The 25,432-nt window shown below is 45.0% G+C and overlaps 1 protein-coding gene across 1 annotated transcript in view; it reads left to right on the top strand.

Annotated features, from left to right (window-relative positions):
• The window catches only part of Nt5e (5'-nucleotidase ecto), a 61,602-nt gene extending 36,640 nt beyond the window's left edge, over positions 1 to 24,962 (top strand). Inside the window, exons 4-9 of the mRNA XM_070010973.1 lie at positions 9,031 to 9,228; positions 10,880 to 11,034; positions 12,121 to 12,226; positions 13,093 to 13,242; positions 14,894 to 15,094; positions 23,164 to 24,962. Coding sequence (XP_069867074.1) covers positions 9,031 to 9,228; positions 10,880 to 11,034; positions 12,121 to 12,226; positions 13,093 to 13,242; positions 14,894 to 15,094; positions 23,164 to 23,327 — 974 coding nt within the window. The 3' untranslated portion in view covers positions 23,328 to 24,962. The remainder of the gene's footprint in view (positions 1 to 9,030; positions 9,229 to 10,879; positions 11,035 to 12,120; positions 12,227 to 13,092; positions 13,243 to 14,893; positions 15,095 to 23,163) is intronic.
• The last annotated feature ends 470 nt before the right edge of the window (positions 24,963 to 25,432 follow it).

Here is a 25,432-nt window from a genome sequence, read left to right as displayed (position 1 = left end):
GGCTCACACTTCTAATCTTAGCTCCTCAGGTGGTGTTGTGGCCTAGCTCCCTGGCTGTTGAGTGCACAGGTCTGGGCTTACACTTAGGCAAGACTCAACTATGTGGACGGAGTGAAGACCTGTAAGAACAAGGCCTGCTCTGAGTCATCTGACTCAGTATCAAACAGGAAGTGCCTACAGCAAAGAGTTTATATCACTTAGTCCTGAATAGGTACAAAAAGCAATCCTTGTCAGACACCCGTGGCTCACACCTAGTTGCTTGGGAGTCTGAGATTTTAGGATTACACACAAAAGTCCATGAGACTTTCATCTCCAATTAACTAGCAAAAAACTAAGAAAACAAAAACAGAAATAGAGGTGTGGCTCAAGTAAAGGCTAGCCTGGAGTGAAAAAGCTAAGGATGTCATTTATTGACTTTCTTGGGCCTTGGCTCACACATACACACAGGGCTTTTGCTCCCCAGCTTAGTCACCACTGACTGTCTGAACTAAGGCAAGATTCTAAACCACTCTAAGCTTCAGCATTTTTCCTTTGTGTATGTATGGCACACTTATACACAACCCCCTCCCGCAAAAACCCAAAGAATAGCAAAATTTACTTTGCTATATTTTTGTGTTGTCTTTTTAATTGTCTCTAAGATTTTTCTGCAGGGGCGGGGGGGGCAGGGGCGGGGGGGCAGGGTCGGTTGTCGGGGCCTGAACTCTGGGCCTGGGTGCTGTCCCTCAGCTCTTCAGCTCAAGGTTAGTACTCTACCACGTGTGCCACAGCGCCACTCCCAGCTTTTTCTGCTTATGTGGTGCTGAGGAATCGAATCCAGGGCCTCATGCATGCAAGGCAAGCACTCTACCACTGAGCCACCTTCCCAGCCCCAATTGTCTCTGAGATTTAAGAATCTGAGCTGAATTCATGAATAGTTGTAGCTTCTGACCTTAAAAAGACAAGAAAACAAGGATGCAGTGGTTTAGCCCAAACACCATGGCTGTGCTTCACCCAATCCTCTTACCTCAGTTTACCCATTTCCCCCAGGACTAGAAACATTTATGGTTGAAAACTTGGGACTACTGGTTGGTATGAGTCTCCAAGTACTTCCCATGATATGGAGCCAGGGCTCCTGCCTTATTGCCCAAGGAAGGGCTCCTGGGAAGAGTGTGTGTCACATTCCCTCACTTCCCCTCCCCTCCCTGCCCAGGGCTGTCCTTAGTGACTGCTAGGATTCAGCCCTGAGTGACCAACCCAGCATTTTACACCATAGAAGACCACTCTGGGAATACCTTCAGCTCGATGCTTATTTCCTATAATAATATGTTATATACATATATGTGTGTTTACATATATATATACATACATGTGCCTGTGTGTATCACAGGGATATCACCTATTGGCCTATTGGTCCTATTGGCCTCCTTTTTAATCTCATAGTTATTGCTTCTAAGAAGTGTTCCTAGTAAATAGAGCCACATAAGCACCCCAAAATGAAAACCAATCATTTTCTGCCCCTTTCTCTTGCTCTCTGCATTTTAATAAGCTATAGTGATAGAACTAGGGGATATCTGTGTTGTTGTGATTTTTTAAGTGTTTTCCTCCATTTGATAGACACTTGATGTAGAATGTAAAACATGAATAGGAAATCTGGAATCTAGAATCATACTCACCCAGGAGAATGCCAGGTTCTAGTAAGAGAAGAAACGGGTGGGCTGGAAAGGTGACTTAGCGGTAGAATGCTTGCCTAGCATGCATGAAGCCCTGGGTTTGATTCCTCAGTACTACATACACAGAAAAAGCAGGAAGTCTGCTGTGGTTCACGTGGTGGAGTGCTAGCCTTGACAGTGCCCAGGCCCTGAGTTTGAGCCCCAGGATTGGCAAGAAAGAAAGGAAAGAAAAGAAGAAAGGAAGAAAGGAAAAAAAGAAGAAAGGAAGGAAGGAAGGAAGAGAGGGAGAGAGAGAAAGAGAGAAAGAGAGAAAAATCAAAGAAAGAAATGGGGTTCTCTCCTGGCCTCATAAAGATGTAGCAAACACCACAGGCCTTGCCCTGTTGAACAGTCAAACTGGAAATCTCTGGCCCACACTGGAGTTCTGTAGGTAATGTCTGGATGAGGGACACATGAATGCTGAATTCTCCCTAGTCAACACATCTTCCTGCTTTCCTCAGTGAGGCAAGCAAGGAGACAGGCAGATATAGGAGCTTGCTTGCTTAGATTTCATGAGAAGTTTGGGTCTTCTATCTTCCTTGGGCACTACCTGACAATGCTTATCTAATCCCTTTACCAGCTCCCATTTGTCACTGAAAGGGTAAGAAAAAGAATGGGTGCAGTACATAGGAAGATGTACGAAGTATAGTAATTCCGTGTGGGCTTAGGTAGCAAGTAGTACCTAGGCCCTTGAATTCTGAGTGAATAGGGCAGTATGTGAAGCCTGATTTAGAACAGAAACGATCGATGAGAGTGACTCACTCCTACCATTGCTGGATGCTCCTGAGTGAGCCGTGTTGATAGGAAAGAGGACCCCCTCCCTTTTCCACATGAAGAGCCACTCCTAGATAAGGCATAGCAGAAGTGGCAGCCGGGGCCACGAGACGTCGTGAGTGGCTAGCAGTCTCCACCCTGACCCTGAGTAGCAGGGACTAGAAAACTGGGTTGTGCCCTTAACCTATTTGAGTCACTGGACTTTCATCTTGATGGCTGGATCTACTTGATACTGGATCTTTGTGTATAAAAGATCCCCATAGTTGAAAGAATAGGGAGGAAGGGAGAGAGGGATGGAGGAAGAAAGGAGGGAAAGAAGGAGAAAGGAAGGGAAGTGAAGGAAAGAGGGGAAGGAAGGAAGGAAAGAAAGAAAAAGAAAGAAAGAAAGAAAGAAAGAAAGAAAGAAAGAAAGAAAGAAAGAAAGAAAGAAAGAAAGAAAGAAAGAAAGAAAGAGAGAGAGAAAGAAAGAAAGGAAAGAAAGAGAGAAAGAAAGAAAGGAAAGAAAGAGAGAGAGAGAGAGAAAGAGAGAGAGTTAAGCCACTATTGATTTAAGTCACTAATATAAACTTAAATTTAGGAAACAAAATTAGGCCACAGAGGCTAAATGCTTCTCTACAAATCAAAAGATCAAATTGAAGTGGAGCTAGCCAGACTTGGCCTGAGAAGGAGAGTTTGATACAGGGTCTAGCAATGTAGCCTAATGTGGTCTTGTTTGTGTGTGTGTATGTATGTTTTTTTTTTTTTTGCCAGTCCTGGGGCTTGAACTCAGAGCCTCAGCACTGTCCCTGAGCTTCTTTTGATCAAGGCTAGCACTCTACCACTTGAGCCACAGCGCCACTTCCAACCTTTTCTGTTTATGTGGTACTGAGACATCACACCCAGGGCTTCATGCATCCTAGGCAAGCGCTCTACCACTAAGCCACATTCCCAGCCCTATATATTTTTTATTGTTATTATAGAGGTGATGAACAGAGGAGTTACAGTTACATAGTCAGGTAATGAGTACATTTCTTTTTGAACAATGTCACCCCTTCCCTTGCTCTCTCCCCATTTTCCCCTCACATCCTCACCCACAAATGGTATTCTTCATTTTCAACTTCGTATCTAGTGAGTACCACTGCTGCATTTGTTCACCTTTTGTCCCTTCATTTCTGTGCCTCCATACCCTCCCAAAGACAAACAAGCATGACAAAAGGAAAATAAAACAAAACCACCAGCGAGAAAAATAATCTTCTTTCTATTTCTTGGAGTTCATTTTGATAAATGTTATTTGATATGATCAAATCACATAGCTATCAAACCTTTGTGATCCTCTCTTAAGAATATCTTCCTTTGGACTCACAGTGTGAACACCAAGAGACCTGTAGAATTTATCATCTCCCAATGCATTTCTTTTCTTTCTATGATCCATTGCATTTCTAAGGTGGTCTTGATCATGCTACAGCAGCCTCTCAAATGCTGACATTATAAACAGGTGCCACCAGGCCCAGAATAATTACCAGTTTTTAAGGATCCCACATTGAAGTTCTCAGACTTAATGCCATCTAGGAGTACAGATTGCCTCTGCCCACTAGAGAATGAAAGGCCGGAAGTCTTCAAGGTAAACAGAGGAAACTTATTTGAAAGTGAAAGGAAAACCATGAATGTACCCACTAGAGAATGAAAAGCCGGAAGTGTTTAAGGTAAACAGAGGAAACTTATTTGAAAGTGAAAGGAAAACCATGAATGTAGAGACTATTTGGAAAGGGACCCCACCATGAAGCCTAATGAATCCTAGCATGGGGTTCCTCTGATACTACCTTCCCTAGGCTTTGTGCTGAGTTCTTGATGCCTGCATATCCCCAGTTCTTTTCATTGGCTGGTCAGGCACCTAGGGCATTGTGGGAAGAAGAAACATTTGAGCAGGAGCCCAAGGCACCATGGTTGGCCACATGGTATCTGACGCATGTGATGTCTGCCACTTTTTTTTTTCCCTATCTGTCTAACAATTCTCAGGCCAGCACCAGTGGGTCATGCCTGCTATTCAGGAGACTGAGATATGAAGGCAAAGCCAGCCATGGCAGGGAAGTCCGAGACTCATATCCAGTTAGCTATCAAAAAGGCTAGAAGTGGGGCTGGGAAGGTGGCTCAGTGGTAGAGTGCTTGCCTTGCAAGCCCTGGATTCAATTCCTCAGTACCACATAAGCAGAAAAAAACAGAAGTGGCACTGTGGCTCAAGTGGTAGAGTGCTAGCCCAGAGCTGAAGAGCTCAGGGACAGCGCCCAGGTCCAGAGTTCTGGCCCCATGACTGACAAAAAAAAAAAGGCTGGAAGTGGAGCTCTTGCTCAACTTGTAGACTGCTAGCCTTGAAGGGAAAAAAAAAAAAAAAGCTTAGGACCAAGACCCAGACCCTAAGTTCAAGTTCCAGGACCAGCAGGAAAAAAAAAAAATCTTCAGATAGGCTACCTTAACACACTCAGCCAGTGGAAAGCCACCAAGGCCCACTCATTGGCATGCGTGTTACCATGTGACCCAGGAGGACAGCTGTCCAGACATGTACTTGGAATCACCGAAATCCTTGGCTCTGAGAAGAGTGCTTTAGAAGAATTCCTCAGGTACCCTCCTGGCACTAAGAATCCTGGGTTTCCCAACACCCTATCAACCCACAGCACCATGCTCGTCCAGGTTTGGTTCCTGGCTAGGTGACTGGAACAGAAAGATGGACAGTTTCTATCCTGCCCAGATGATGAATCTGGTTTCTAAAGACAAAGATGTGGCTAATGTGGAGAGAATATTTTGAGCATAAGAACCTTCGGCTGAGTAGCAAAGAATGGTGTGGAAAATGTGAAGTCTGGGTTGCCCTCCCTCCCAGTGGTTTTCTGGAATTGCCAAACGGAAGGGGAGGGCCGAGAGCAGAGAGGGCTCAGTCACCCGAGAGGCAGGGATTAGCTGAACAAGACCAGCTATTGCCTCAGCCACATCAGAAACCACCTCCGGCTCCTGATTCAGTTCATTTAAGATGCAAATGAGATATTTTTTTATTCTAGTAAAGGAAGCAACAAGCTTTTCATCTTTCCTTCTTTCTTTCTTTCCTTCTTTCTTTCTTTCCTTCTTTCCTTCTTTCTTTCTTTCTTTCTTTCTTTCTTTCTTTCTTTCTCTTTCTTCCCTTCCTTCCTTCCATCTTTTTTTATGTTGGTTCTGGGGCTTGAACTCACGACCTCAGCACTGTCCCTGACCTTTTGTGCTCAAGGGTAGCTAGTAGCTCCACTTCTGGTTTGTTGGTGGTTGGAGATAAGAGTCTCACAAACTTTCCTGTCCAGGCTAGCTTTGAACCATGATCCTCATATCTTAGCCTCTGAGTACCTAGGATTATAGCATGAGCCACTGATGCCCAGCTTAAGGCCTTTCTGATCTGGGAATTGTTCTGTCTGAACAAATTCTGTCTGAATTTGTTAAGTGCTCTTGTTTGCTGTGTACTCCTATTTTCAGAGTATATGCTGATTGACAATTGACTCAATTAATTGTCAGTGTCCTTTTTTTGGGGGGGTTTTGGTCTTGGGCTTGAACTCTGGGCCTGGGCACTGTCCCTGAGCTCTTCATCTCAAGGCAAGCTTTACCTCTTGAACCATAGTGCCACTTCCCTATTTTCTATTCAAGCTCAGCTATTTCTATGATAGGCATAATAATTATAATAATAATAACATAATAATAATAATGGGGTTGGTAGCTTATGCCTGTAAATCCTAGCTACTCAGGAAGCAGAGATCTGAGGAAAGCAGTTTGAAGCCTGCACTGGCAGGAAAATCTGTGAGACTCTTATCTACAATTAACCACCAAAAAGCTAGAAGTGGAGCTCTGCTTCAAGCTGTAGCGTGCTAGCCTTGAGCGAAAAAGGCTCAGGTACAGAACCCATGTCATGAGTTTAAACCCAGGACTGGCACAAAAAAAAAAGAAAAGAGAAAAAAAGTACGGCTTGCCATTCTCTGGAAGTTGACAGGAAACTGCTAGACTACTTACTGACTTAGGCAAACTATTAGTGCTTTTTCCTCCTGCATAGGATGTTCGCCACCTAGTGGACATTTGTGGAACTGCCTCTGCCCAAACCTCTGCACTCAGAAGAGGAAATTAGAAGCTGGGGTGGGGGCTGCCCTAACTACCTGGTCAGCTGAAGTGAAGAGCAGGCTCTAGCAGGGTCCAAAGGAGAAACACGGACCAGAATAGGGACAGTGAATTCATCTTTCCTGCTACTGTGCAGCACATCTGTCTTCCTGCTGCCTCGGATTGTCTGCTTGTCAATCTGTATTACTGCATGTGGAGATGGAACAAGGCTCTCACTGGATTTCAGATCTGCTGCTTTTGTAAAAATAAAAGGTCTCAGGCTTTTGCTTTTCCTCCAGAAGAAGCATGAAAATGGTACTTTAAAGTTGGAAGCAGCTGTCTCCTACTTATGAAGTGCTGGTGTTTGCAATTACCCTGTGGTTATTGTGCTCCAAGGAGCCGCCCTTAGCACAGAAGCATGGCAAGGCTGGTGAAGAGACAGGAGCAGAAGTAGCTTGGCACAAATTATGAGTTTGCATTTAACTTTGTGAGGGGCTTTGACAACCAGCTTATGGACTTTATGAGAATCACACATGGTAAGGAGTTATTGGGTGGTAGGCAGAAAATAAGACTCTGTCTCACAGCTATGGTTTTCAACAAGTTCCCCATCGCATGTCATTGTGAGACCTTGAGTATTTTGCATTTTACAGGTAGTCTTTTCATTTTCCTTGTCTGCTTGGTGGGTGTGTGTGTGTGTGTGTGTGCGCGCGCGCGCGCGCGCACACACACGCTCGCACGCACACACGCTCGCACGCATGTGTGTCTGCACCAGCACTGGGACCTGAACTCAGAGCCTCACATACTAGCTTGACATTTTTTTTTTCTTTTCTTTTCTCTTTTTGCCAGTTCTGAGGCATGAACTCAGAGCCTGGGCACTGTCCTGAGCTTCTTTTGCTCAAGGCTAGCTCTCTACCACTTGAGACACAGCTCTGCTTCCCACAGCTTGCTACCCAGGCTGGCTTTGAGCCATGATTCTCAGCCTACTGGGTAGCTACGATTTCAGAAGTGTGCCACCAGTACCCTGCCCAGTCTTCTTATTTAAAGTATAGTTAAGGCCAGGTACCGGTGGTTCACACCTATAATCCTAGGTACTGAGGAGGCTGAGATCTGAGGATTGCAGTTTGAAGCCAGCCCAGGCAACAAAGTCCATGAGACTCCTCTGTCCAATTAATCACAGAATAAACTGTAAATGGTGCTGTGGCTCAGGTGATAGAGAGCTAGCCTTGAGCCAAAAAGGAACCAAGGGACAGCACCCAGGCCGAGTTCAAGCGCAAGACCAGCAATAAATAAACAATAAACAAAGTGTGGTTAATAATAGGGCCTGCCACATGGGAAGTTTAGAGAACTAAATGCAATACAGCACAGAGTCTGACTCAAGGCCAGCTCTTAGGATTGGTATCTGTGTGTAACCAGCATGTGCTGAAGTCTTCTGGACCTCTGTAAACACCTAACAGGAGTTCATACCTAATCATAAACAAACATAGACAGAGATGACAGAAAAACAGTAGTGAGTCTATGGGGATTGATTTCATAGTCTCTGGTTCCAAAGAGCCCAAACTATGTCATTATTCTCTATGGAGATAAGACATGGCCGGGCATGAGAGACTGCACAGGAGGACAGCTAGTTTGAGGATAGCCTCGGCTACATATTGAGACGCTGTCTCGAACAAAAAGACAGCCACAGTGAACAGGGAAGAGGTACAGTGAAAGGATGTGTACAGCCCAGCTGATGCATGCCCAGCCCAGGCTGCGGCCACGCTTCCCCCGCAGGTGGGGGCATCTGAAAGCCTGTGGGAGATGCGGCTCTCCCTAGAGCCCCCTTGAGGCTGGGCTTGCAGAATCTGACAGGGCTGAGGGCTGGCTGGGGAGGGAGTCTGTGTGCTGGGCAGTCCCCTTGGTGAACATGGTTCTTCCAAAAGGAACCCCAGGAGACAGCTTGTGTCACCACAAAAATCTAAGGACAGCTCTTAGTTATTTCTGCTTGCTTTCCATTCGTGATTCTAAGCCCGTGAGTGTGTGGCCAGGGTTCCCAGAGGTCGCCTCCACCTTGTAAGAAGCGATTGCCTCATGTGCCTGCCAGACACCATGCTAAGGAATCGTAGGCATTTCACTGTCTCAACAGGCCTGCAGATCTGGCCTAGTTATTTCACCCATTTCCCAGGCAGAGACACTGAAGTATGGTAAAGTTAAATGCCCACCTCAGAAGAATAAGGCTGAGCCAGGATGGAAATAGGGTAAGCTAGGCACCAGGCACAATGCCCTGGACTTAGGAAGGGCTTAGAAAATGCCTACTGAGTTGAGAATGGAAGGGTTTATGTGCCAAAAGGGTATTTAGAAATGGGCAGATGCCTGGGCAGACTCTGAAAGACCAGCTATGTAGAGCGGCAGCTGGCAAGTTTTAAAGCTCACTGTCATCCAGCCAGAGGTCCACGGGCCCACAGCCAGCCTTGTACAAGGACTGACTTGATCAGCTCTGGCATTTTTATTTCAGGCAATCCACCTTCCAAAGAGGTGCCTGCTGGGAAGTACCCATTCATAGTCACTGCCGATGATGGGCGCAAGGTTCCCGTGGTCCAGGCCTATGCTTTTGGCAAATACCTAGGATATCTGAAAGTCGAGTTTGATGAAAAAGGAAATGTTATCACTTCACATGGAAATCCCATTCTTCTAAACAGCAGCATTCCAGAAGGTAAGTGAAATTCAGAAGGTCATACTAGTAAAAAAAAAACAAACAAACAGGTGGTTAGATTTGCCCTTCTCTCTTCCTTTTCTTAAAAAAAGATTTCAGAAAGACTCTGATACTTTTGAAGAAGTTAGCTGCACAGAGGAAGTGATTTGATTTTTTTTAACTCCCAATACCCCAATTCCCATTGACTTCTCAAAGTTCTCTTACTTTGTTTTCTGCTTTTAAAAAGCTTTGCCCTAGCCAAGTAATTGCTAGTGACTCATGCCTGTAATCTTTTTTTTTTTGGGGGGGGGAGGGAGGGTTCAGTTGTGGGACCTGAACTCTGGGCCTGGGCGCTGTCCCTCAGCTCTTCAGCTCAAGGCTAGCACTCTACCACTTGAGCCACAGCGCCACTTCCAGCTTTTTTTTTTTTTTTTTGCTTATATGGTGCTGAGGAATTGAACCCAGGGCCTCATGCATGCAAGGCAAGTGCTCTACCACTGAACCACCTTCCCTCATGCCTGTAATCTTCACTAGTCTGGAGCTGAGATCTGAGGATCACCGTTTGAAGCTAGCTTGGATAGGAAACCTCATGAGAGACTCTTCAATTAACTACCAGAAAACTGGAAGTGGAGGTGTGGTTCAAAGTAGTAGAGTGCTAGCCTTGAGCCAAAAAGCTTAGGAGAGTAAAAACAGCACCTAAGCCCTAAATTCAAGCCCCAGGACTGACCAAAAACAAAACAAAATGGGGGGCTGGGAAGGTGGCTCAGTGGTAGAGCGCTTGCCTTGCATGCATGAGGCCCTGGGTTCGATTCCTCAGCACCACATAAGCAGAAAAAGCCGGCAGTGGCGCTGTGGCTCAAGGGGTAGAGCGCTAGCCTTGAGCTGAAGAGCTGAGGGACAGCACCCAGGCCCAGAGTTCAGCCCCCCCAAAAAAAAAATCGGGCCAAGCAGAATGCAAATCTCAGCCTCCATTCAGTAAGGACCGGTGCCATGGTCAAGTGGCTCAGTAGGATGGACCCATGTTGTTGTTTTTTGTTTTTTACAGGGGGGTAGATTAAAAATATCTTTTTTTACTTTTACTTGTCTGGGATTTAGAGTCAAAATCCATTTCATTTTCCTATCGCTTGTGTTCACACAGGATGCATACGCACAGCCGGTGCTTCTCTTACCAGCCCTGTGCTGTTTCTCATGATCAGATGAGGATGGATGGGCCATGAGACCCTCCAGCATCCAGGAGAGCCTGTGATCACAACACAGATCTCTCATTAGCTGGTGGGGGGCAGAGAAGGGACATCTAAGACCATGTCCATAATTCAGCAAGTTCTCAGTACTTGTCCTGAAACTTTCAGAATCCCTGACACTACCACCAAATCTGTCCCAGGTAGGCAGACAGGTACTCAGCCTGATGTAGAGAGTTCAAGTTCAATTAATGAACTTACATGTTCATCAGGTCCTTGCATTAAGATCCATTCCAAATCTAATTGCCAAAAAACAGAACAGCTTTTACTAAGGAAATGTCATAGATAAAGCTAAAATGTACCTAGAGATGGGAACTAATTAGCAAGTGGGTTTGACTCCTTCTCCAGGATTTACATTGTCAGATCTGCTGTAACCACAGGATTCCTCTCTTCCTCCTACCTTTATTCCATCTTTTTCCCCCATTTCCTTCTAGATCCAACCATAAAGGCAGATATTAACCGCTGGAGGCTAAAATTAGATAATTACTCTACCCAGGCACTGGGGAAAACCATTGTCTACCTGGATGGCACTACCCAGTCATGTCGCTTCAGAGAATGCAACATGGGCAACCTGATCTGTGATGCTATGGTAAGTGGCGTGGAGGTGCAGAGCACTGTGACTAGGGAAAGAAGAAAGGAAGACGAGAGAGGAAGAAAGGTACCACAGGCACCTGTGGCACAATTGGGAATTTTTACACAGTTAGTGCCCAGACAAAAGCTTGATGATTTCACACCAAGTAGCTGACCTAGATTGAGTAGCCATCATTTTATAGCTAAGAACTACAGTATTTTTAGCCAGGCACTGCTATACTATGCCTATACTCCTAGCTATGCAGTAGGCTGAGATCTCAGGGTCAAGGTTAGAAGCCAGCCTGGGCAGACAAATCCAAGAAACTCTTATCTTTAACTAGCAAGCAAAAAGCTGGACCTGGAAGTTTGATTCAAGTGACAGTGTCAGCCTTCAGTAGAAAAAGCCAAGTAAGAGTGCAAGCCCCTAGAGTTCAAGCCTTAGTGCTGGCACAGAAAAGAATTAAAACTGAAGATGTTGCTAGGTAAACAGATAGACAGTGGATAGATCTGCTTAGATCTAACTTGTCTACCCTCTTCCTCCACTTGACTCAAGAGAACCTGGAACCTTTTCCCAAGCACAGAGTGACAGCATGTAGCAATCAGAAAACATGATCGCCTGTAAAGAGCTCTTGTTTGGAGCATTCTGACTGGTGCACACAGTCTGGTATTCTGACAAGGCTTGAGGTCACTGCCTGACCCAGAGGATCCTGGGAGGAGAAGCCCTGCAGGCTGGTCCACACCAGACTTAGCTTGTAATCCAGACTGCACACATGGCAAGGGATTGTTCTACCATGGTTCTCTAGCCTGGGGGATGTGGGTTTTAGACGGGCTAAGAGCTTTCTTCTTTTCAAAGAATTTTAGAGAATCCTAGTCACATCGTAGTTCACTTATAATAAATTATATGAAGACCAAGAAGACAACTAGACCAATAATGTTTTATGACTACTGGCACATAAAACTAGTTCTAATTCCAGATGAGAATTCTCTGGGAACGTAGGTGAGGGGAGGAGTAATTTCATTTTCTTAGCAGAGCTAACTAGATTCCTGGAATTGATCCTAAGGAAGAAGATTCAGGAAAAAAAACTAATGCAAATATGTGTTACAGATTAACAACAACCTTAGACACCCAGATGAAATGTTCTGGAACCATGTGTCCATGTGTATTTTAAATGGAGGTGGTATCCGATCACCAATTGATGAGCAAAATAATGGTATGCTGCCCAGGCCTAGCTCCCTCTGTCCTCTACCCTGTTTTCCCCTGGTGTTTCAGCCCTGATCATAGTCCTGACTAGCCTCAGTATCCCTCCCCTCTGCTGCCACTCATGTACCAACACGCCAGACCTTTAAGGTTGAGTTAGCTGTTCCTTAAGTGTGGTGCCTAGCCCAAAGGATACACACATGATTCTTCCATGTAGTCAGACAGATGGACATGCAGCAGCCAGGCTCAGCAGAATCCAAGATGGCCTGTATTTCTGATTTGCAAAGCCAAATTGCTAATTGAAGCAAAACACAATGGCATATCTGCTTGAAAAAAGAAAGTCAAAATCACCAGTCTTCTGAGCAGGCCAAGGACACGTTATTGGATTAAATTGGTATTTTAGTATATTTGCCTATAGATGACTGAGATTCTGAGAAATGGGAAACAAATCAATTAGATTTCCAAAACACTCTTTTATATGCTGTCAAACATAACTGATGTCAGTATGAAGCCTCAACTGATTTTCTAGCCAGACAAGAACAAGTGGTGGCGATACACCTCTCTGAAGGAAGGAATCATGCTTAACCACCTCCTGGAGATTGTGTCCAAACCAGGCGCAGCGTGGTGGACTTTTGAATCCCAGAGAGCTCCTGCGTCCTTGCCTCCTGAGCTTGGATAAGACTCAACTCCTCCCAGCCCCACCATCCATCTCCTCCCTAAGCAACCTGCAGCCTCCTCAGCTTCTAGGTCTGCCACCCAACCCCTCCCTAAGCTCCCTGCCGCTCCCTGGCTTCCTCCCTTGCTCCAAGGGACCTGGTCTCAGGTAAGTGTTTTCTCAAGCTGTGTTTTCCTTTTTGCTGCCTCTGCGGCTACTATCAGGAACCATCACCTGGGAGAACCTCGCTGCTGTGTTGCCCTTCGGAGGCACATTTGACTTGGTCCAATTAAAAGGCTCCACCCTGAAGAAGGCTTTTGAGCACAGCGTGCATCGTTATGGCCAGTCCACGGGAGAGTTCCTGCAGGTGGGCGGTAAGTCGCTGGTCTGAGGACAGCTGATCAAGATGATGTGAGCTTTCCTGCTGGTTGGCTCATCCACCCACTCAAGGTGACCTTTGTGGTCAAGCTTGTCTGAGTTCCCCCCTCCACACACACTCAACACCAATACGTCATATTTCAATTGCTATGGAGATGAGGGTAGAGTTCATGGTTCCAAAGCCCTGGCACCCTGGCAGTGAGCAATATTTGCCAACTGTGATTTGGACATCAGGTAGGTCCTCCATGGGAGCTCACCCTACCAACACTAGGCTTATCAGCTGCTGGAGGTCTTCCTAGATTTGAGGCTGAGATCTGAGGATTGTAATGTGATGTCATCATGGGCAGAGCAATCTGTGAGACTCTTATCTCCAATAAACTAGCAAAAAGCTGCAAGGGCTTCTGAGATGTTTCCATACAGAAGTGGCGCTGTGGCTCAAGTGGTAGAGTGCTAGCCTTGAGCTGAAAAGCTGAGGGACAGCGCCTATGCTCAGAGTTCAGGCCCCATGACTGAGACACACACACACACACACACACACACACACACACACACACACACACACACACACACACACACATTCCCATCCCCCAGTAATTTTAACACTCCAGAGAATTAATCCTTAATCATTTTCTTTCCTCAGAAACCACCTTCTGGCTGCACTTTCTTTCCATCATAGCCCTACTTGAAGAGTGGTACTGAGCTGGCGAGTCTTCTTGGGCAGAACTCACTGTTGTTAAGATTGAACAGCTAGCCCTGGCCTGCTCCTATGGCATGGCCCTAACACCCAGCATTTTCCCAGCAGGAAGCAGAAGAAACAGGAGTGCTCTGATACTCTAGGTGCTAGTTCTCTACCCCTTGAGCCACATTGCCACTTGCAGCTTTTTGCTGTTTTATTGGCAATAAAGAATCTGTGGGACTTTTCTGCCCAGCATAGCTTCACAACATAAGGTGCTAGGAAACTAGTCCAATCCCAAGTAACCACAGTTTAGTGTTCAGAGTTGTTTACACAGGCCTTCTGCCTCTTTTTCTCATTGCTAAACCCTTTGAATTAAGTTACTAGAGTGATTAAGGATTTTAGGGTGGGCAATGTGGAGGTTTTTTTCCCCACAAAATTTTGATTCAATGCCCATTTTACTTCCAGTGGGTCCCACAACTCTTGGGGGAACTCAAGATGGCCCCAAGCTGGCTGCCAGTGGTCCTGCCTCTAACCCTAAGTATTTAGGAGGATGAGATGTAAGGAACAAGAGGTTCATAGCTAGCCTGAGTAGGAAAGTCTGTGAGACTTTTATCTCCAATTATCCAGCAAAAAGCCAGAAGTAGAGCTGTGGCTCAAGTGATAGAGTGCTAGCCTTGAGCAAAAAAGCTAAGGACAACAGCCTTGAGTTCAAGTCTGGGTACTGGCATACCACCCACTCCCTGCTCCCCACACACACCACGACCCTAACGAAGAAAGGGTCACTAAGCATCCCTTTGATTTCCATGATGAAATTCCACTTAGGCTCAACCTGAAGGAGAAGCAAGTCCAGCACCTCAGTTCCAGATATTGGCAAGACTCCCTTCCTTGCTCGACAGAAGTCTGTCTTGGGTCTAGTTTTAGGAGTTTTGTTTGTCTTTAAATTCTGGACATTTTTACAAATTCTTTTCTAGGAATCCACGTGGTGTACGATCTTTCCCGGAAACCTGGGGACAGAGTGGTCAGATTGGACGTGCTCTGCACCCGGTGCCGCGTACCACAGTACGAGCCTCTCAACTTGGACGAAACGTACAAAGTGATCCTCCCCAGCTACTTGGCCAGCGGGGGCGATGGATTCCAGATGATTAAAAAGGAATTGTTAAAACATGACTCCGGTAGGCACACAGGGCTCTTCCTCTGTCAGTCCCAAAAGTACTCAAGACCAAAAGAACTGGGTTGTAAAGGATGCTATTATAGTACCAGGAGGGCAGAGCTAGAAAACAGATCCTGTCCCTGTGCTGCTGACTCCCTTCTGCTTTGCCTGTTGGAAGACAGCAGCACAGCGCTGGGGAATATCATCACTCTGACCTTCCCTCACACACACATATATACCCAACCATCCCTAGGGTAAGTCTTTTTGTGTGTATGTGCCAGTCCTAGGCTTGAACTCCAAGCCTGGGAACTGTCAATGAACTTTTACACTCAAGGATAGCCCTCTACCACTTGAGCCACAGCTCTACTTGTGACTTTTTTTGGTAGTTAATTGGAGATAAGAGTCTCACAGACTTTCCTATCTGGGCTGGCTTTGAAACATGATCCTCAGATCTCAGCCTCCAGAATAGCTAGAGTTACAGGTGCAAGCCACTGGTCCCTGGCTAGTAAATCTGTTTTTAAATTTATATATATATATATATATATATATATATATATATATATATATATATATAATTTACATATATATGAATATATCATATATATACATATATTTATATATTATTTGTTTTGTACTGGGGCTGGGGCTTGAACTCCAGGGTCTGGATGTAGTTCCTGAGCTTTATCACTCAAGGCTGGGTCTCTACCACTTGAGCCACAACTCTACTTCCAGCTTTGTGGTATTTAATTGTAGATAAGAGTCTCACAAGCTTTCCTACCCTGTCCGACTTTGATTAGCTATCTTCAGCTCTCAGAACCCTGAGCAGCTGGGACTATAGGCATGAGCCACCAGTGCCTGACTCTCAACTAATTACTCTTGACCCAAGTTCCCAATGGCCTTAGTTTTGGAGTGGTGCAAAAACTATGATATCGATGACTTCTCTGAAAGGCTTCATTCAGACACATGGTCACATACAAAGAAAGGAATTTAGTGTCAGTAACCTGACAGGCTACCTTCTGGACTGAGAGTAGTAGCCAGGGGGGTACTATGAGCACAGTTACATAGGGTCTGGTTCGTGTGAGCCCTGAAGGGTGTGAGAGCGAAGGGCTCCATTATGGCGGGGCTAAGATTTATATGGTTGCAGCTGCATGAGCAGAAAATTACTTCGGGGGGGGGGAGTCTCTTGTTACCATTTATGGTTGTAGCTGCACAAACGGGATACTGCTTCCAGTGGGGAGCTGCCATTATCGGTTGCAGCTGCCTGCTTTGAAAGGCCCTGTGTCCTCTAATTTCAGGGAAGGGCCATGCTTTACTGCAAGGCCTAAGACACCAGTGTGTCTCCTGAGATGAGGAAATCCGGGTACCATTCCTCCCTTTTCTGTTTATGTTTGGTGGGAATATCACATTAGGGTGCATGGGTGATGGTCCATCTTCTGTAATTGCTTCCTGTTGGATAATAGCCAGTTATGTGGCAGTATCCTGAGGGGTAATGTGGTATTGCCCCAGGAGCATCTGACTGACCATCTGGTTGGTGAAGTCTTGCTCTTTCTGTGAGGATATTTTGCAGGCATCTAAAAATGCAAGGAATAATTAAAAGGAAAACAAAAATGGCCCTAAGAGGACCCAGCAGGGGCAACATCCATGTGGCTAGGGAACTCCATAGGGATGAATACAGAAACGAGGGAGCGTCGCTAGCGTGTAAGTCAGTGGCAAGCTTGTCTAATGCCTGTATATTTTCTTCCACTTGTCCTGACATGGTTATATAGTAGCAACACTTTTACCTTAAAAAGATGTATGTCCAACCTTTTTCTTCAGTGAGAAGGTCTAAAGCTCTCCTGTTTTGGAGTGTGCCATCAGCCATAGAATTAAGTTGAGTTGGTAGAAGGTGTAGGGTCTCTGCTTTCCTCAATAGAGAAAAGCAGATGTTCACTGAGTTCCTTAGATGTTATGGAATGGTAGAGACTCGTACCAGATAGCCCTACAGAGATGACAGTGGACATCAAGCTCACTCCCACCAGAACTGGGAGGAAAATGGCCTGTCTCTGTCAGCCTGGATGTGGGTTTGAGGTGAAGGTACTTAAGGTTTTGAACTCTGTGTGGGCATACAAAGTGTACTGTGGAACTGAAGAAACCAGTATGCAGGGGGAGGGAGAGCTCGGACTGATACACCTGGTCAAAGAGGAGCTGCACCAAAAGACGGTTCCATTGGTGCTAAGGATTTGGTCATGAGATGTTTACTTGACGTATTCCTCAGGTTTGGCAGGACACACAAGGAATTATGAGTCCTACAGCAAGACACAGAGGCATTTTATAATGCAAGAGGAGGTTTGAGGGCCACCGCGTAATGGGTGCAGAGCAGGTTTTATCTTTAGCAGAAACATTAAGAGGAACCATAGTTACAGGGGATTGCTGTAACAGCACAAAGGAAACAATTTGTTGCAGTATAATTGAGGGCTTGAAGAAAAGACTGGTTTAGTAGACTTTTCCAGGTGAGAGGCTTGTAGGAGGATAGAGAATTTTTTAAGGCTGTAGAGGACTTTTTTATGCTAGGGAAAACCACCTCAAGGGCTATTTTGAGGTTGATGGGCACATACACCCAGTAAATCTTAATTATTCTGGTAGTTAGTTGGGAATTCGTTGAACGCATTACTCCTATTTCCCACTTTTTGTCCCATGGGTTATTTATTGTAAAGGTAATATTATGGGTGCAGTTGATAAAAAAAATTTTTGTTTCTCAGGCCAAATTTTTGGTCAAGGTCCAGGGAATGGCAGTAATGAAATTTGTAGCTCCAGGAAAGGCAGCTATGGAAAGTAGTGTCTTGTTTGCAATAGTCATTGCCCTGATCTGAGATGAGACAGAGGGTCTTAGGGTCATAGTGGTAATGTGACACATAATAACATTCTGAAGTACAGGCCTGTCTTAGTTGAAGGAGAGGGCTATGGGTCTGGTGCATCCTGTGGAGGGGCACCAAGCCGAGGAAAGCACAAGAGGGAGTAATCACATAAAAATGCCAGGCATATGGTTTATGTACCTGGGGCTCTGCTCAAGTATGGGCCACATGCTGCAAGGTTTCCAGAATATCAAGGGCAAGGAAAAATATTATGTAGAATAGAAGAAGGTAAGAGAATAAAAAAGAAAGTGGGGAAAGGTATATATCTCTTCTGGGGTTAAGTCAGATATGTGCCTTGCAAGTGTAGATCCTGCACCAAACAGAGGACAATAGGAAGGGCAGGGAGGTCTAGGGTGAAAATGGCGTTCAGCCCACAAAATATGGAGAAATTGATAGTAGCGAGATATGGAGAAAAGTGGGATGTGGGGGGAGGAGATTACTCACCTGTGGAGAACAAGTCCTCAGGTGTTTTACTGTTGTGGAGTCTTCCAGAATGCTGGGCAGGCTCAGCTCCACTTTCTTTGTAATCCAGATGCAGAGGTCTTGAGGGGAGTCTGGGGAGTGTGCTGTAAGAGAGTGCTGTAGGCTGATGAAGCTTTCTATTACAGTTGTGAATCCAATGCAGCGGCTCTGGACCTTAGAGGCTGTTGGATGGAAAGTATAATGGGGTAGGGACCATCCCATTTAGGAAGGAGGCTAAAGGAGTGGGTGGAGGGTTGAGATTGATGAGTATTGGAGACATAAACTAAATCTCCAGCCTGTAAGGGTGATTGGGAAAGGCATGGGGACTTGTTGGTTTTTATACATGCTCAGGTGAGACTCTTCTTTGGATTCTTTTTTTTGTCCTGTCCTGTTGGGAACTTATTGTCTAAACTGTCCCCTTTGGCAGGTTTTATGGTAGGGGTATCCTTCTGACACTGGCAGCCTGCACTTTCAGATAAAGGCCAGGGGTGAAGTTTTTCTGAAACCCTGGAGGGGTGCTTTAGGGGAGGGTGGTCAGTAGACCATGGGAGCAGCATGGAGTTATGAGAGCAAAGCAGATCCCCATCATGTGAAACCCTGAAGAGGTATAGAAAGTTGAGGGGCATCGTGGTCTTTTCTGGCTACTTCCTGCTGACATGGGGGCCTCAAGGAGTCACTGGGTCTGGGGTCTTCAGGATCCAGGTCTGTACAGGGCAGGGCAGAGCAGGGCAGTGTAATTGAAGCCTCTGGTTGCCGGCAGTAAGAGGATGGCTTTGAGTTGCTCCCAGGTGGTATCCTGAGTGAGGGCTATTATTCTGTTAAAGAGAAACGTTTGAAAAAGGTGAGATCAGGCAGAAGGCTGACAAGGTAGCAGGACCAGTTGATATGAATGAGACATGAAAGCACACCCTGGGCACAAGCCAGAAAAGTTTCATTCTGAGCACAAGCCCAGTGTGGCCTATTATAGGGAAGGAGGAATTCCCTTGTAACTAACCTAGGGGAAGAAAGGGAGTGCCTAGGGTGTCTGGCAACTGGGTGGGGGAAAGCATGGTGGACTGGTTGAGAATAACCAGTCAGAGAGTAGGGCTGGATTGGAGTGGTTAAGAGACCAGTGAGAGGCCTTGGTAGATGTCTGGATTATAGAGTATGTATGGGAGACCTACGAAGCTGCCTAGATTAACTGCACTAAGACTCAGTTAAGTTCCTGTCCAGTGAGAAGACAGGTATGACCATTAGGCATGTTCATTAACTATTTTCTTTTGATCTCCCTGCTCTGGTTAATTTGAAAGGGCGAGCTCACAGTGACTCCATTTAGGATGTGATGCCATCCCTTCTTACTCCCCTCCACGATCCCTTGTTGTCAAGAGTGGCTTTGTCCCAGGGGTCTAGGTGCTCACTGCTGGGATGTCTTGTCTCAGTTGACATTTCTGCTCATTGGCCTGGGTGCTGTCCCTGAGCTCTTTTGCTCAAGGTTAGCACTCTACCACTTTGAGCTGTAGTGCTACTTTTGTTTTTTGGTTTTTGGGTTTTTTTTAGTAGTTTATTGGAAATAAGAGACTCAAAAGAATTTTTCTGCCTGGGCTGCTTTGAACTGCAATCCTCAGATAAAGTGAGCCTTTGCCACAAAACCCTTTTATTTCCAGTTGAAGCAGCAAAGAGAGTAATAGAAATAATAAGCAGAACCTACCTGTAATTCATTAAGAATTGACCAACAAATGCTTGCCAGCTATTTCTCTGTAAGGATAAAAATCTGTAATGATTAAAACTCAGTAGACTTGATGAGGGAGTTTTAATTAACAACTGCTTAGCTAGGTATAGCACTTTAGGATACTACTGAAACTATTGTCAGCTCTGTATCTAAGGTGGCTTACTTTTTTCTTATGTTTTCTTTATATTTAACTCTTAGACACATTTGTTCACACCCAAATCTGATGAGGTTTGCATTTAAAACTGCCTCCTTTTTTTCCTTTGGCCTGTGGAGCCAGGTTATCTCAAAACTGTCTCAAGGCAATTCAGTGTGACTCTCCCCACAGTCAGGTTGCAGGGCCAGAACAGTTTGCTAGATTTTAGGCTCACATCACAGCTTCTATTGATAAAGATTTTTCCTTTTAACGAGCAGCACACTTGATAATTAACACCTTTAACACAAGGTTTACATTAGCTACTATTGCAGTCCAAAAGCAAAGAATTTTTATACCATGATGACAGTTTGCATGTATTACAATGAGATTACTTTAATGTGTTCATACACACACTTGCACACAAAAGTTTTAAGGCACACTTAGGTTTTTTCTTAAAAAAAAAAAAATCAGCCAGGCGCCTGTACCTCATGCCTGTAAACCTACCTACTCAGGAGGCTGAGATCTGAAGATCACGGTTCAAAGTTAGCCCAGGCAGGAAAGTCCAGGAGACTCTTATCTCCAGTAGACCACCAGAAAACTGGAAGTGGAGCTGTGGCTCAAGTGGTAGAGCGCTCACCTTAAGCTGAAGCTCAGGAATAACACCCAGACCCAGAGCTCAAGCCGCACAACTGACAAGAAAGAAGAAAGAAAGGAAAGAAAGAAAGAAAGAAAGAACGAAAGAAAGAAAGAAAGAAAGAAAGAAAGAAAGAAAGAAAGAAAGAAAGAAAGAAAGAAAGAAAGAAAGGAGGGAGGGAGGGAAGGAAGGAAGGAAGGGAAGAAGGAAGGAAGGAAGGAAGGAAGGAGAGAGAAAGAAAGAAAGAAAGAAACAGAGAGAGGGGAGGGAAGGAAGGAAGGAAGGAAGAAGAAGAAGGAAGGAAGGAAGGAAAGAAGGAAGGAAGGAAGGAAGGAAGGAAGGAAGGAAGGAAGGAAGGAAGGAAGGAAGGAAGGAAAAGAAGGAAAGAAAGAATCAGTGATAAGTTTAGAATCACATGGCCAGCACTAGAAAAACAGCAACACCAAGACAATTAGTGTACAAAATGACCTCTAAGAAGCAAGCAGACAGACAAAGGTAGAAAGACAGGGTCACACAGTAACAGAGTGTGGGTGCATTCGAGGAGAGACAGAAAGACAGTTTTAACTAAGAATTTAAGCCAGGGAGGCTAGCCTTGAGAGGAAACCTGGGGGAAGGGACCCCATCTGCATCTCAACTCTCAAGAGCATAAACAAGAAAGGCAGAGAGACAGACAGACAGACACAGACAGACAGACATATAAACCCAGACAATGCCTTTGGTGCTGGCCACTTCCCCGAGGGGAAGGAGAGGAGCAGGCGCCCTGGGCTGCTGAGCTGCAGGAGGCTAGACTGAGGGAGAGTGCATGGGTGGTATGGGGGAGGACTCCAGCTGTGGCAGGAGGCAGGGGGGAGAGAGGAGGCAAGTCGAGGCAGTGGAGGTGGCAGTGTTGGTAAAGGGGAGCATGAGGTGCAGTGACTGGGCTTAGAGGGGAGAAAGGAAAAGCCTGTGTATAGGAAAGCTCTTCCCATTTTCCCCCCAGCGCTCCCAGAAGTTATATCCCAAAGGGGAGTGGGAAGGGATATGTGAAGAGGACTCTCCTCTGGTGAAGAGCACATGGTACTAGTTACAAGGGACAGTGAGCACCCCCAAAAGTTCCTCCTCTGGCAAAAGTGTGGAGGAGACGGGGAAGGGATGGTCACCCATGATCCACCAAGTCCAGGGCAAAAAGCCTGGAAGGCAAAGGCCTGGAAGGAGCCCCAGAGCTCTGCACCAAGACTTCAGCCATCAGCAATGGAATCTCAGTTCTGGGAAAAGAGCTCACTCACCAAGGAGGATCAGTGGAAGTAGATGGCCACTGGTGGATGTGAAGTCCGAGTGCTCAGTGATGGGAGAGAGAGAGAGAGTACCTCCGGTGATTTTCAGTGGGAGCCAGAGGGGTCGAGATTCGCTGATAGGGGAAGAGCAAAGTCAATGGGATGGCCCTGAACAGAGTCACAGCACCTACGAAAGGCTTCCCCAAGAAAATCACTGGGCCACATGGTCACATACAGAGAAAAGGAATTTAGTGTCAGTAACCTGACAGGCTACCTTCTGGGCTGAGAGTAACAGCCAGGGGGGTACTATGAGCACAGTTACATAGAGTCGGGTTCCTGTGAGCCCTGAAGGGTGTGAGAGCGAAGGGCTCCATTATGGCGGGGCTAAGATTTATATGGTTGCAGCTGCATGAGCAGAAAATTACTTCGGGGGGGAGGGGGTCTCTTGTTACCATTTATGGTTGTAGCTGCACAAACGGGATACTGCTTCCAGTGGGGAGCTGCCATTATCGGTTGCAGCTGCCTGCTTTGAAAGGCCTTGTGTCCTCTAATTTCAGGGAAGGGCCATGCTTTACTGCAAGGCCTACGACAGTGGCATGTCTCCTGAGATGGAGAAGATCCTGATAACATTCTCTATTCCTCTAGTCATCCAATTCCAAACAACCAGCGTATGTCATGTCTGCAGTATGAAAGGTCAACCAACTCCTTTGTCCTTATGATCACCAGTATTCTTGTCTCTGTGAACTGGACCCCTGGAATTGTAAAGTGAATGCCATCCCTTTTTTTAAAAAAATCCAAAATGGTTATTATAAATATTATGGACCAAAGGGTTATAGTTGCATAAGTCCAGGTAAAAAGTGCATTTCTTTTTGGACAATGTCACCCTTCTGAGTGCCTTCCCTTTTATAATTACCAAAAGCTTTAGAGAAAGACACTGTTTGTCCCACACTTCTTATTATGAACTGGTAATTACTTTTTCTGTAATTCCATTAATGTATGTCTTTTTCTAGGTGACCAAGATATCAGCGTGGTTTCTCAATACATCTTAAAAATGAAAATAATTTATCCAGCAGTTGAAGGTCGGATCAAATTTTCAGCAGGAAATCATTACCATGGGAGGTTTCCCTTAATATTTCTTTCATTTTGGTCAGTGATCCTTTTTATATACCAATAGCCAAAAGTTCTCCTTGCCATTAATGTGAAACTGCAACTCCCCCCAAGTGAGACTCAAATGTTCCCTGTAGGTCCTAACTTTGGGACTTTGCACATCATCCTCAGGCTCCTAAGATGCATCTTAGAGCATTGTATAAGGAAGAGATTGACCTCAGCTCTCCAGCAACCTAGTTAGAAGAAAGAGAAAGCAATCAAATAGGGAGAACACAAATCAGACTGCGCATGTACATCAAAATGTTAACAAAATCGTATTAACTTTAAGCCACATAATTTTTCTCCTGTTTATCCATTTTTATCCCATCAAACAGCTGTTTACATGGAATTGTATCTTGTCCAACAGGATTTTAAGCACACTGTCTCATTTAATGCCCACAAGTTCCTTCCCCTACTTTGACAGATGAGGAAACTGACCTCACAAGGTTCACTTGCTCAAGGCCATTTATTCATGACTGAGAAATCCATGACCTATTTCCAAAGTCCTTGACCTCAAGTCCAACCAGCTTTCGACTACATCAAGTTGCTGTTAAGATTGATAGTGAAAATCTCTTCATAGCCATCAGTGGCTCCAAGCTCATGGATGACAAGCCTCTGCTTTTATTCCTGTTCTCTACCATTTCCTTTCTGACTCCTGTTCAAATGGCACATTTAATGGGCTAAACACAGGACAGTATTCTCTTGCATCACCTTGTGCCTTTAATGAGTCAGGTTGCAAACTCGTGGAACAGATCATGGGAAAGGCCAAGGGCTGTCAAAGACAGTCTTGGTGCAAGGGAGAAAGGAAAGATGACAGAACTGATTTGCATTATAGAAGAGCCAGAGCAACTGGGTATTTAGGTCTGTTAAGTAAATATTTGCGAAAGAGTAACAACCTGACTTGTAGCTTTGGTGTTGTTAATTTTATGAAATTGTCTGGCCCTGCTTCTATGCTTACTGTACCACAAGAAGGGAACCTTCAAAAATGAGCTGTAATTCTAACACTGTACCTCTCCCTCCCCCAAGACACCAACATTGCACATATTCTAGACACATCAAACACACTATGGGAGATCCAGAGTTCCAGAGGATGAGTTGCTTTTAAGAAGTGCTATAAATAAGATGTCTGAAGTCCATCTGCCTTAAAATAAGCATTGTAAGTCATTCTCAAGTCCAGATATAAGAACACATGCCCAGAAAATACTTAGACTGATGAAATAATTTATGCCCCAAAGCAAACACAGGTTCAACGTGGAGTGGGACCAGGTAGCCTCTTCAACATTGCTTCAGTAAGTCAACAAAAATCATGGGCAAACAACAGCTAGAGGTTTTGAGAGGGAATATGTTTGTTTCCTAGTGTTTACAAATAAGTACTCTTCATAGAATTGGAACGTGGTTGAAGTAAAATAATTCCCTCAATTCTGTGCATCTACAAGTTATCCATAAACAAACATCAATAAGATTGTACAAAACAGTAAAGAAAGGTACATTAGGAGTAGATATTTTTATGCTTGGCCAGTAAACTATGTCCTAGAGTATAATTTTTAAGGAATAATTTTGCAATTTTTCTAAATATGTGTTCGTGTATTGTGCAGTGGTGTTAAGAAATTACCTTAGGCCACTTGGCAATTGTAGATTCCAAATAATAAAACTGAAGATATGCTTCTTTGTCTTTGATAATTCTTTCAATTCACTCCAATATGTGTGACTTAAGACATGTCTGAAACCTTCTTTTTTTCTTATGCCAGCACTGGTGCTTGAACTCAGGGCCTGTGCTGTTCCTTAGCTTCTTCACATAAGGCTGGCACTGTACCACTTCAGCCACTCAATGATTTCCAGCTTTTTGGCAGTTAATTAGAGATAAGAGTCTCAGGGATTTTGCTACCCAAATTGGCTTTAAGCCATAATCCTTAGATTTCAGCTAGTATTACAGGTGTGAACCACCCATGCCTGGCTTGAAGAACTTTTGACAACTTTTCACTACTATCACTTCTCTTAATTATAAACCCTAGGCCATCTGGCAACTCTCCTATTCCCTTCCTATTCTAAAAATAAAAATAAAAATTGTGTGCAGTTTTTAAGTAGGAGAGAAAGATAATTTTTAAGGGAAGACTACTGAATGTTCTGGGTTTG

The sequence above is a fragment of the Dipodomys merriami genome, unplaced genomic scaffold (assembly GCF_024711535.1).
Source record: "Dipodomys merriami isolate MVZ:Mamm:240054 unplaced genomic scaffold, mDipMer1.0.p SCAF_8, whole genome shotgun sequence".
In the NCBI taxonomy this organism is placed as follows: domain Eukaryota; kingdom Metazoa; phylum Chordata; class Mammalia; order Rodentia; family Heteromyidae; genus Dipodomys; species Dipodomys merriami.
The sequence above is the reverse complement of the archived record's forward strand: the minus strand, read 5'-3'. Positions and strand labels throughout refer to the sequence as shown.